The sequence below is a fragment of the Neofelis nebulosa genome, chromosome 2 (assembly GCF_028018385.1).
Source record: "Neofelis nebulosa isolate mNeoNeb1 chromosome 2, mNeoNeb1.pri, whole genome shotgun sequence".
Taxonomy (NCBI): domain Eukaryota; kingdom Metazoa; phylum Chordata; class Mammalia; order Carnivora; family Felidae; genus Neofelis; species Neofelis nebulosa.
This window is the reverse complement of record NC_080783.1, coordinates 111,366,377-111,378,858: the sequence shown is the minus strand read 5'-3', so window position 1 is coordinate 111,378,858 and position 12,482 is coordinate 111,366,377. Positions and strand designations below refer to the sequence as shown.

At 37.9% G+C, this 12,482-nt stretch overlaps 1 protein-coding gene and 1 non-coding gene across 3 annotated transcripts in view; one reads left to right on the top strand and one right to left on the bottom strand.

Annotated features, from left to right (window-relative positions):
• UGGT1 (UDP-glucose glycoprotein glucosyltransferase 1) overlaps positions 1–12,482 on the bottom strand; it is a 113,841-nt gene that overhangs the window by 66,617 nt on the left and 34,742 nt on the right. For both annotated transcript variants that reach the window (XM_058715670.1, XM_058715671.1), the window contains exons 15-17: positions 11,092–11,177; positions 7,192–7,327; positions 4,680–4,811 (exon numbers count right to left, since the gene is read on the bottom strand). In XM_058715670.1, the coding sequence (XP_058571653.1) occupies positions 4,680–4,811; positions 7,192–7,327; positions 11,092–11,177 (354 nt within the window). The remainder of the gene's footprint in view (positions 1–4,679; positions 4,812–7,191; positions 7,328–11,091; positions 11,178–12,482) is intronic.
• LOC131505781 (U6 spliceosomal RNA) lies at positions 792–895 on the top strand. Its single transcript, XR_009258556.1, has one exon. It is a non-coding gene; the product is annotated as a U6 spliceosomal RNA (small nuclear RNA).

Sequence of the window (12,482 nt, the reverse complement as noted above, 5' to 3'; positions counted from 1 at the left end):
ATGAGCTTTAGGGCCACCTTGGGGAAAATAAAAGAAAGGCAGTCAGCACCCAGCCTTGGGCACTGTAGAATTGAGAAGTTACACATGCTTAAGAATTCTGTACAAGAAAGAACAAGTATGGAGCATATGTATTCACAGATGGCCTAAGAAAGCCTCAGAATTCCTAGCAGGTCTGACAGAAAGTACTTCTCTCCCAAAGGCAGTTAGTAAAGACTGCAGGAGGTGACTGCTACCTCAAATGCAAAGAAAGCAACACAAAACTATAAGGAACATCAAGAAAGCGTGATAGCATCAAAGGATTGCAATAATCTTTCAGTAACCAATTTCAAAGAAATAGATATTTGTGATTTACCCAATAAAGAATTCAAAAAAGTTGTTTAAAGGGAAATTCAATTACCTACAAGAAAACACAGGAAGATAATTCAACAACAACAAAAAACCACAAACAAAATCACAAGTTTAGCAAGAAGAGAGAGAAATCAGGGGCAGTCGGTTAAGCGTCCGACTTCAGCTCAGGTCATGATCTCACGGTCCGTGAGTTCGAGCCCCATGTCGGGCTCTGTGCTGACAGCTCAGAGCCTGGAGCCTGCTTTGGATTCTGTGTCTCCCTCTCTCTCTGACCCTCCCCCATTCATGCTCTGTCTCTGTCTCAAAAATAAATAAACATTAAAAAAAAATTTTTAAAAAAAGGAGAGAGAAATCATAAAAAAAGAACCAAACAGATACACTTTAGCCAAAGAATACAACAAATGAAAGGAAAAATGAAATACCATTAATATCAGAATAGATCAGTGCTCGCTTCGGCAGCACATATACTAAAATTGGAACGATGCAGAGATTAGCATGGCCCCTACACAAGGATGACACTCAAATTTGTGACGCATTCCAGATTTTTCTGAGATACCACCTCACACCAGTCAGAGTAGTTTAAATGAACAAATCAGGAGACTACAGATGCTGGCGAGGATGTGGAGAAACAGGAACCCTTTGCACTATTGGTGGAAATGCAAACTGGTGCAGCCACTCTGGAAAACAGTGTGGAGGTTCCTCAAAAAATTAAAAATAGATCTACCCTATGACCCAGCAATAGCACTGCTAGGAATTTACCCAAGGGATACAGGAACGCTGATGCCAAGAGGCACATGTACCCCAATGTTTATAGCAGCGCTCTCAACAATAGCCAAATTATGGAAAGAGTCTAAATGTCCATCAACTGGTGAATGGATAAAGAAGATGTGGTTTATATACATAACAGAATACTACCTGGCAATGAGAAAGAATGAAATCATGTCATTTGCAGCAACATGGATGGAACTGGAAAGTATTATGCTGAATAAAATAACTCAGTCAGAGGACAGATACCATGTTTTCACTCATATGTGGAACTTGAGAAACTTAGCAGAAGACCATGGGGGAAGGGAAGGGAAAAAATAGTTACAGAGAGGGAGGCAAACCATAAGAGACTCTTAAATACAGAGAACAAACTGAGGGTAGATGGGGGAGTGGGGGGTTGGGGGAGAGGGGAAAATGGGTGATGGGCATCGAGGACAGCAGTTGTTGGGATGAGCACTGGGTGTTATATGTAAGCCAATTTGACAATAAATTCTATTCATAATTAAAATAAATAAATAAAATTTAAGCAAAAAAAACCAAAAACAGTATCAGACTAGATCAGGGGTACCTGGGTGGTTCAGTCAATTAAGCGTCCAACGCTTGATTTCAGCTCAGGTCATGATCTCATGGCTCGTGAGTTCAAGCGCCACATTGGGCTCTGTGCTGACAGCTCAGAGCAAAAAGCCTGCTTCGGATTCTCTGTCTCCCTCTCTGCCTCTCCCCTGCTCAGGCTCTATCCCTCTCTCAAAAATAAACAAACATTAAGAAAAAAGCTTTAAAAAAAAAAAAAAAAAAAAAAAGCTTATTTAAAGAAATAATGGCTGAGAACTCCCCAAATCTAGGGAAAGATTTGATCAAGTTCATGACGCTTATAGGTCACCAAATAAAATCAACTTAAAGAAATCCTCTGCAAGATACATCATAATAATAAAACTGTCAAAAATCAAAGACAAAGATAGAATCTTGAAAGCAGCAAAAGAAAACACGCTTCCCTTACCAGGGAAGGCTCAGAGCAGATTTCTCAAAAGAAACCTTCCCAACCACAAAAGAGTGGGATGATATCAAAGTGCTGAAAGATAAATACTGCTAACCAAGAACACACTACCTGGCAGAGTTATCCTTTAGAAATGAAGGAGAGGTAAAGACTTTTCCAAACAAACAGAAGTTGAGATACTTCAGCACCACTAAACCTGTCTTACAAGACATGGTGAAAGGAGTTGTTTAAGCTGAAATGAAAGATGATTAACTAGTGACATAAAAACACACAAAAATATACAACACTCAGTTGGTTAAGCGTCTGACTTTGGCCCAGGTCATGATCCCACAGTTAGTGAGTTCGAGCTCCACATTGGGCTCTCTGCTGTCAGCAAGAAGCCTGCTTCAGATCCCCTGCCTCACTCTCTCTCTGCCTCTCTCCCCTGCTCACGCTCACGTTCTCTCTCTCAAAAACAAACAAACCAAAAAGAATATTCTAATAACCGCTGGGTTAACCACTTAATAACTGTAATATAAAAGTTAAAGGGCAAAAGTATTAAGAATAACGATAGCTATAATACTTGGTTAAGGAATACACAACATAAAAAGAGATAAACTGTGGCATCAAAAACAGAAACCAGGAGGGGTGCCTGGGTGGCTGTCAGCTGAGCAACCAATTCCTGATTTTGGCTCAGAAAATGATTTCACAGTTCACGAGATCGAGTCCCACATGGGGTTCCTCACTAAGCGTGGTGCCTACTTGGGATTCTCTCTCTCCCTCTGTCTCTGCCCCTCCCCCACCTCTCTAAAAAAAAATAAACTTAAAAAAAAATCAAATGGGGAAGGAGTAAAAAAGGGTAGAGTCTTCGTATGCAATCAAAGTTGTTACCTGCATAAAACAGACACTATATCTATAAGATGTTTTACGTAAGCCTCATAGTTCTTGCTAAATAGTGTTTTGTTCAATCCCCCTAAAACCTGGAACAACTTATAATAGATCTCTTAACCAAACTCAACTAACCGAGTTAATAGCAACAAATACTTGGGGCGCCTGGGTGGCGCAGTCGGTTAAGCGTCCGACTTCAGCCAGGTCACGATCTCGCGGTCTGTGAGTTCGAGCTCCGCGTCGGGCTCTGGGCTGATGGCTCGGAGCCTGGAGCCTGTTTCCGATTCTGTGTCTCCCTCTCTCTCTGCCCCTCCCCCGTTCATGCTCTGTCTCTCTCTGTCCCAAAAATAAATAAAAAACGTTGAAAAAAAAAAAATTAAAAAAAAAAAATAGCAACAAATACTAGCTAATAAAGCACACTGACCTCTAACTCTAGTGAGCTACTCTCTAGAATGCACACATTTTTCTCCCCTCATTTGGGCTAAATGTTTACCAAAGATCAGATATATCTGTTCCCAAGCCAAATATTTTTCTCAGTTAGATAAAATCATTTAATATTATGCAACCAATAAAATATGATTACAAAAAGAAAAAGCTGGTCTCCTCAAGAAAACAAATCAAATGACTAGAAATTCAAAAAGATGACAGGCTAAAAATAAGTGATGCTAAACTAGATGTGGGTAAGACTACTATAAAAGACTTGGGAGGGAGATTATAAAAATCTAGAAGAATTCTGTACCCAGATGAAAAAGAAAGTATAAACAATTCATTATGAGTACAGTTTCTAAAAGGATCACAACTCAGATCTCCAAACAAAAGAACCAAAGGCCTTGTCAAAAGTAAAAAAAAAAAAAGTTGGTAAATAAATACACTTTTATTGTTTTAAATCAAAACATCTCAGGGGCGCCTGGGTGGCTCAGTCAGTTAAGTGTCCAACTTTGGCTCAGGTCATGATCTCACAGTTCGTGGGTTCGAGCCCTGCATTGGGCTCTGTGCTGACAGCTCAGAGCCTGGAGTCTGCTTCAGATTCTGTCTCCCTCTCTTTCTGCCCCTCCCCTGCTCACTCTTTCTCTCTCTCTGTCAAAAATAAATAAACATTAAAAAAAATTTTTTTTAAATAAAACATCTCAGAAATGTATTTTGATTTCTTGCCTGAACATTTATTTTCAATAAACCGACTACCTTGTTTCTGCTTGCGATAAAGGTCCTTTTACTGTATTTCATGTCTCACAAGAAATAGTATTATTTTTAAATAAAAATCTAAAATATTTCCCTATATCTTTATTACCACACTTTGCCATTCTGTTTATTGTATTCCTAAATATATTTTTATCTTTAGCCTAAACAACTAAATAAATGATACACATCAATAGGATAGATACATCGTAACCTGCTAAGCATGCATTATATATTTCTAATAGCTTTTATGTGGAACATATATCACAAAGTACTACCACTGCACTGCGAAAAAGAAATTTGTTTTTCAATTTAATAGTTAACATGCCAGCTAAAAATCAATGATATCTTTACAAAACTGAAATATAAACTTCATTTGCAAACACAGACAAGTGACCTGGTTTTTAAACTGTTAAATGAGAAGTACCTAAATACTTTTACTACCTTTTTTAATTACAATTCCCCCCAAAAAAGAGATAAGGAAAATATAGCACTGTGGTCCAATGAGAAGTGCCAAAGCAGTTCTTACCTTCCGATTCTGATCATAAGCAGAGTCAATCCCCAAAATGCTATTCACTTCGACATACGGATATTTCTTTTCCAGGACACTGACCACATGTTCAACTTTTACTTTTTCTCCAGTCCTTACTTTGTTATAGATCTGAAGAAAGAAAAACCGGGTAACCCCCACACTTTTAAATCCAAATTTCAGAATGTTTATTACAAAAGATTTCTGAATATAGAGAAACATGGCTACTTTTCTTAAAAGGTCATATGGAACATATTAGCAATCCCTTTTTCATATACCTCTTTAAGATGCCTTCTCATATTAGAAACTATATATTCTTAAAATGATCCAATCAGTTCATACATAAAGGCCCAAATGTAGAGTGGCTCAGCTGGTTAAGCAACCGACTTTGGCTCAGGTCATGATCTCATACTTTGTGAGTTCGAGCCCCACATTGGACTCTGTGCTGACAGCTCAGAGCCTGGAGCCTGCTTTGGATTCTGTATCTCCCTCTCCTTCTCTGCCCCTCCCCCACTCATGCTCTGTGTCTCTCTCTCTCAAAATTAAATACACATTAAAAAAAATTTTAATGTGTTAATTTTTTTTTAATCTGAATACCTTTACATAATCCTTGAAATAAGAATTTATGGCCATCATGTTTAGGGGGATAAGTTATAAAATACATGCAGCAAATATCCTTGTTTTTAAAAAGCAGATATAGGGGCGCCTGGGTGGCGCAGTCGGTTAAGCGTCCGACTTCAGCCAGGTCACGATCTTGCGGTCTGTGAGTTCGAGCCCCGCGTCGGGCTCTGTGCTGACAACTCGGAGCCTGGAGCCTGTTTCCGATTCTGTGTCTCCCTCTCTCTGCCCCTCCCCCGTTCATGCTCTGTCTCTCTCTGTCCCATAAATAAATAAAAAAAATAAATAAATAAAAAAATAAATAAATAAATAAAAAAAATAAAAAGCAGATATAAAACAAGTAACAACACAACTATGTCTTTATACATATAGTTAAACACCTAGAAGGATACAAGACAACCTTTTAATAGTGGTTGCCTTTAAGGAACAGGATTAGAGAGGGGAGAGAGAGAAATTTTAAATCGATTCACTTTAATATTTTCAAAAATTTTTTACAATGAACATAAAATTTTTGTTGTTGTTGCAATTAAAAATAAACAAAAAGAAATAAAAACTCATATTATCCTTTCCTTCATAGACACAGATACTGGCGGGAGGTGGGAGGCACAATTTTAAAAAATAGACGTTAAAACACATCCTCAACAACTTCTGAACTTCTTTCTTTCGTTCTTTCTTTCGTTCTTTCTTTCTTTCTCTGTAGCCCCACTGCTAAGCACCCCTCGCTATCACTTCTCAGAGATCCCAACAACAGCCCACCAACCAGTATCCCTGCCACTTTCTCTATCCTTGGTCAGACCCATGGTACATACATGCACCAGAACGTTTTTTATCTGGAGTTTAATCCTCTGCAATCTGGACACTCATGGCCTGGCCTGGTAGCCTCAATGGCTAGGTTCCTCTTTCAGCTCTGCTCAAGCCCCAGGGAATTGACAACAGGGAATTACTACCTCCGATTTGCAGCCATCATTCAACTCACTCCTGTTTTCCCTCCTGCACTCAGCTAGGACCACTTCCCACTCCACAACCAGGACATCCCTAGTGGAGGGAGTTCTGGTGTTGCTAGGGTGAGCTATGCTTAAACCATCTGCATGGTCGTGTCCCCCACCACACCGTAAGGGCTTTAAAGACAGGGGTGAAGTCTTACACTTCTCTATATCCCTTGCAGCTAGTACCAGGCCTGGGAAATGGTGAGTCTTCAATAGATGATAGTCAAATAAATATATGAACATTTTAATAAAAAATGCTCTGGACTGAATCTCTAAACAACAAACATAAAAAATAGCATGTTGACATCATGTTTATAGGTTAAAAAAAAGTGAAATGCTTTAAAGATGGTTTTCTAATAATTACCACTAACCTATAAGCAAAACAATTGCTACTTGTAAGTTTTTTATATATTCAAAACCAGGAAAAAAAATGAGAGTTCCTTGTTTGAACTTGAGCAATTATCTTAAGTATATATAAAAATCAGGGCATTTCAGAGTTTCCAAGGTAAAAAAAAAAAAAAAAATGGAGAAAATAGACAGTTAGAATTTATGATTTGAATATTAAATTATCATAAAGAACTTAGAGGGGAAAAGCAAACATTTTTTTAAACAAGCAAAGAACATCACATTTACCAAAAAAAATTAGTGACTTCAAATTACCAAAAGTCAGAAGACTAAGATACCTTAGTAGGGCTCCTAAGGAATCTATCTTAGTTGAAACCACAGCAGTCTATTATGAACACTGGTGAATCAGTAAAGGCAACTCCTTAAATATAAAATATGAAGTTTGCAAGAATAATTTATCATACTTCTTCTCTTCACAGAAATATAAAATCCTCTTAACTCATACTATTTCTTAGACGAAGTTAGATTAAGAAAATTATTCGCCATTTTGATTGAAAACATACATGTATCAGAGTTTGGAAGGCATGATAATCGTCCACTTCTTGGGCAACATAATTATACGCTCTCAGAATAGCCACTCCAGCATCTTGCATCCCATCAACATCTTCAGAGTCATTAACCACAAAGATTAAACCAATTCTGGGGAAGAGGGGGAAGGGCAAAAGAAGAAAAAGAAACTTATCTCAAAAATGCAACTGGTTAAAAGGAATGGCATCTCTGATTCTCATTCACATACTGCAGCTTCCTCCAATGAAAACCTCCTCTACTGAAAAGCACGGTTCACATCCTACTCTAACATGGCGGGTAAAGGCACTCATCACTTGCAGAATAAAAGCAGGTTCCCAAAGGTGGCTTAGACTGTTCAACTGTTAAAGCACACTGTTCTCACACGGTGAAATGAGGCCTTCACTGATGTGAAGGGTTTTGCTAGTTTTAGATGGAGACTTTATGGTTTTTAAAGAAAAATCAGAGGAAATAAATGTTTTCAGAATGTGAAAATCTATATAAAAATGGGGGAGTGGATTTTGAGATTTAAAATAGACAATATGAAAAATGTGAAAATGTTTACTATTATCCATCGGCAAAAAGCTACAACCAAGGTTCATGTTTATCACAATTTAAATTTTAGATTAAAGGAAAGAACCACAAAAAGATACATTACACATCTACAAAGTGGCCAAAAATAAAATAAGATTAAAAATAAACCCAAAAGCCTTTCACTGGCCCATACAGAAGTCATAGCCTACATACTGGAGCAAAACCAACAGAAGTGAGAACAGACAGTCTATTAACAAAGGGTGCTGGAAAAACTGGACACATTCACAGTGCAAAAACACAAATCTATACAGAGACCTTATACCTCTTACAAAAAATTAACTCAAAATGGACCATAAACATGAATGTAAAACACAGAACTACAAAATTCCTAGAAAAGAACACAGAAAACTTAGGTGATCTTAAGTGGGCAATGACTTACTAGAACTAACAGCAAAGACAGGATCCATGACAAAAAAAAAAAAAAAAAAAAAATGGGGGAGCTAAACTTCATTGAAATTAAGAACTTCTGCCCTGTGAAAGAAACTGTGAAAGAGAATGAAGACAAGCCACAGACAGAAAACCTGTGAGAAACACATATCTGACAAAGGACAGATATCCAAAATATACAAAGAACTCTTCACACTCCACAATAAAAAGTTGAAAACCAGGCAAAAGATCGGAATTGGCGCCTCAGCAAACAAGGCACAGAGTTGGCAAATAAGCATAAAAAAAGACACCTGACATCATGTCATTCGGGAATTTCAGAATAAAATCACAATGAGATACCACTACACACCTATTAGAAAAGCTAACACCCAAAACATTGACAACGCCAAATTCTGGAGAGAATGTAGAGCTCATTATAGGAACTCTTATTCATTGCTGGTAAGAACGCAAAGTAGCACAACCACTTTGGAAGACAGCGTGGCAATTTCTTATAAAATGAAATATACTTTTTACCCTAAGATAAAGCAATCACGCCCCTTGGTATTTACCCAAATGAGCTGAAAGCTTATATCCACACAAAAACCTGCACACAGATGTCTATAGCAGTTTTCTTCATTAATGCCCAAACTTGGAAGCAATCAGGATGTCTGTCAATAGATGAATGGATTAAAAAAACAAACAAAACTATAGTACATCTACATAATGGAATATTTTTTGGCAATAAAAATAAATGATCTAGGGGTGCCTGGGTGGCTCGGTTGGTTGAGTGGCTGACTCTTGATTTCAGCTTTAGTCATGACCTCACGATCATAAGATCAAGCCCTGAGTCAGGCTCCACGCTGGGAATGGAGCCTGCTTAAGATTCTTTCCCCCTCTCTTCATCCCTCCCCCACTTCTGCTTTTTCTCTCTCTCAAAATAAATAAACATTTAAAAAAGAAAGAAAGAATCAAGCTACAAAAAGATATGAACAAACCTTATAATCATACTGCTAAATGAAAAAAAAAGCCAATCTAATAAAGTTACCTACATCATGAATCTGGGAAAGGCAAAATAATGGAGACAGTAAAAAAAACCAGTGGTTGCCAGTGCCTGAGAGGGAAGAACAAACAGGTAGGGCACAGGAGACTTGGAGGGCAATGAAACTATTTTGTATGATTATGTGATTGTGGAAACATGTCATCACACACTTGTCAAACCCATGGAATATACAATGCAAACAATGAACCCTAATGTAAGCTATGAACTTTAGTTAATAATAATGTATTAATACCAGTTAATTAGCTAACACTGCTCTAAAAAATACAAAGTCTATTAAAAAGAGAAAAAGGTAAAGCCTAAAAACAGAAGAAGAAAATACACGTATCAAACATTCTGCTCTCCTGAGGTATGTGGACAGCGTGTGTATATGTAGATGGTAGTGGCAAGAGAGTTTGTTTATAGATGAAAATCGTTTTTGTTTTTTAAAATCTCACTTGTAACAGAAATCACATGAGGATTGACCTGTTAATTCTTATGAAAACAAAAATAAGAGCTAAGTATCTCCTCACAAAGGAATTCCCCTTTCCAAGTTTCCAATTTCTAGAAAGCGCATCAGAGTTTTTCTGTTAGCTAGGCCCTAAAATGCAGACTTCTGTTTCTCTCAGGCCCAGTTTCTCATCAAGTACCACTAGGGAGTCTCCCAGATTTGTCCTCTCCTCTCCTCAGACCCTGTCAATGCCCTGGCATACCACATCAACACAGACAAAAACAACAGCCACTCTGCCTTGGGTCTCTCCACCAACTAAGCAAGCATGCTTCCCTACTACCTATGAGTTAAGTGACTTCTCACCTACCTTTGCAACGTGAAGACCTCATTCCCTCTTCTTGTCCCTCAATGCAATTCAATAAATATTTACTTAATGCCCACTGTGTACATGGGCCAACTTCTGTGTTCTTTTATTTCCCTTTTAACCAAAATACACCTCTGTCTGTAATCTAGTAGTTTAGTCCTCCATCAAACCAGGGGGTATTCATGTTTTACATGAAAAATCTCACTAAACAAAAATCTCTGCTTTTCCATCAAAAAACCCCTCTATTTTCTTCAAAGCCTAACTGAAATCCGACTGTCCCATGAAACCTTTGTCCCTCCCAAATGTCTTAGTTCATAATCATTTGTTTCCCTGAAATCCTAAAGCACTTATGACCAGGACACAACCTAGCACCTGATCAAATATCCTCTTAAAGAGTCTGGAAGTACGCACGGTATTTTTTTCAAGAAGGTAGGAATACAGCTTAGATACTATCCACAGCATTTAGCTCAGTGCTGCGTACAGAACACACAACATTTGTTAGCTAGACTTTTCTTCTCTATTTTCATGTCCTCTAAGAATTCAAATTTTTGTCAGCACATAAAATTCCCAGACATTATTTGGAATGTAAGTGAAAATATCTTAGCATGTATATGTAAAAGCCTTAAAAAACTGGTCTTAAAAAGCACAGTGAAAAACCCACCCATTCAAGTACCCTGTTGGTAGATTTGGCAACACAAGTGAAATAAATGTGTCTGCATCTACAAAAGGCTGTATGCACATTTAGTTCTTGTCAGTCTAACAAAAGTTATTGGCAAAACTCTTTATCTCCACCGAAAGGGGAAATAGGCCCTGTCATGTGGACACTTACCTAGGAAAACTCCCTTCCACTGGGAAGCAAGATGAGACCACAAATTATTTTTACATGAGCTATTAAGAATTCAATGGTATAAGCCTTTATTCACTGAGAATGAAATTTTCCGCCTCAAAAGACACTGCTTCATACTAAGCAAAGATATAGAGGTCATTAATGATCTATTAATTATCCATGGCACCAGACTTGCATTTAAAAATGACAAACGAAACCTCAGCTAATTAGATATATATCATTCAATCAATACCAGTGTTACCTTAGTGGTATATGATTACTGAGGAACATCTCAGCTGTGTTAATCAACTCTGCTGTGGTCTCATGAGCAGGATCAACTATGAAAACCTGTGAAGGGGAAAGGGGGAAAGGAACATATGAAATGGAATTTATTCAAATGTAACGGGGCCAATGAAAATGCCATTACTCTTTGCACTTGAAGGTAATCTTTTTCAGTTACTCTTGAACCACATAAAAGAGAAGGTACACAATAGCAGTTTCCCTCCTTTATGTTCAAAGAATTCAGTACTAAATTCTCACGGTGTTCTGCTAATAGCATGGGAACTGTGTTCCAGATTCCTAGCACCCATACTTCTACTACACCTAACAAAACCCAAGTTTTAGCAACTCTCCTACCTTAGAAAATGGAGATTACCTCTTTTTGTGTATTCAATTGTAAGCATCTCTGAATTAAGAATTCATTTAGAACTTAACTTTTAAATCCCAATACTAGCTATTATGTATTAAGGTCTCATGATGTGCTTCAAATCCATGTATAATCTCATTTAATAAAGTTCAGATATATGGGTAAGAGAAACAGAATGAAATTTTGACTGAGAAGGAAAAAAGTGGCTTCAAGAGTCAGGCAAGTACAGAGGATAGTTTCGCTTACAAGTTCTGGTGAAGGAGACCCCTAATCTCTTTAAGAGCAGATGATGGCAAAGGAAGAAATAAGAGGAAAAAAAGAGGGCAAACTAAGAAACCTCTTCTCTCTCTTGAAAGCAGTGAAATAAAGAAAAACAAGTAGGAGCTCACAGATTTGTTTAAGGAAATAAACTGAACTATCAAATTTTAGAGATTAAGACATTAAAGGAAAAGAGTAGCAACATATTCATCTTCTGGGTAAAACTATCATAAAACTAAAATAACACAACCTAAACTTTCAGGTTAAGGTAACATTTCCTTACACCCTGATGGAGGCAGTAATGCTACTGTGACGTCTCACAGCCCTATATGTGATAAATACATTTAAAAACCCTTTCAGATGGGGCGCCTGGGTGGCTTGGTCAGTTAAGCGTCCGACTTCGGGACTTCGGCTCAGGTCATGATCTCACGGCCCGTAAGTTCGAGCCCCGCGTCGGGCTCTCTGCTGACCGCTCGGAGCCTGCAGCCTGTTTCAGATTCTGTGTCTCCCTCTGTCTCTGCCCCTCCCCTGTTCATGCTCTGTCTCTCTCTGTCTCAAAAATAAAAAAAAATAAAAAAAATAAACCTTTCAGATTGAATATGGAGTTAGAAGAACATATTTAGTGGTCATAGTGGTGATAGAAGCAGCTAGTATAGGAGAGAAGTGAACAGTCTATATGGCTGAAAGGTAGGGGAGAAGTGGGAGAAGTCAAGGGAGAAACAGAGCTTATGGCTACACAATGAGTTTTA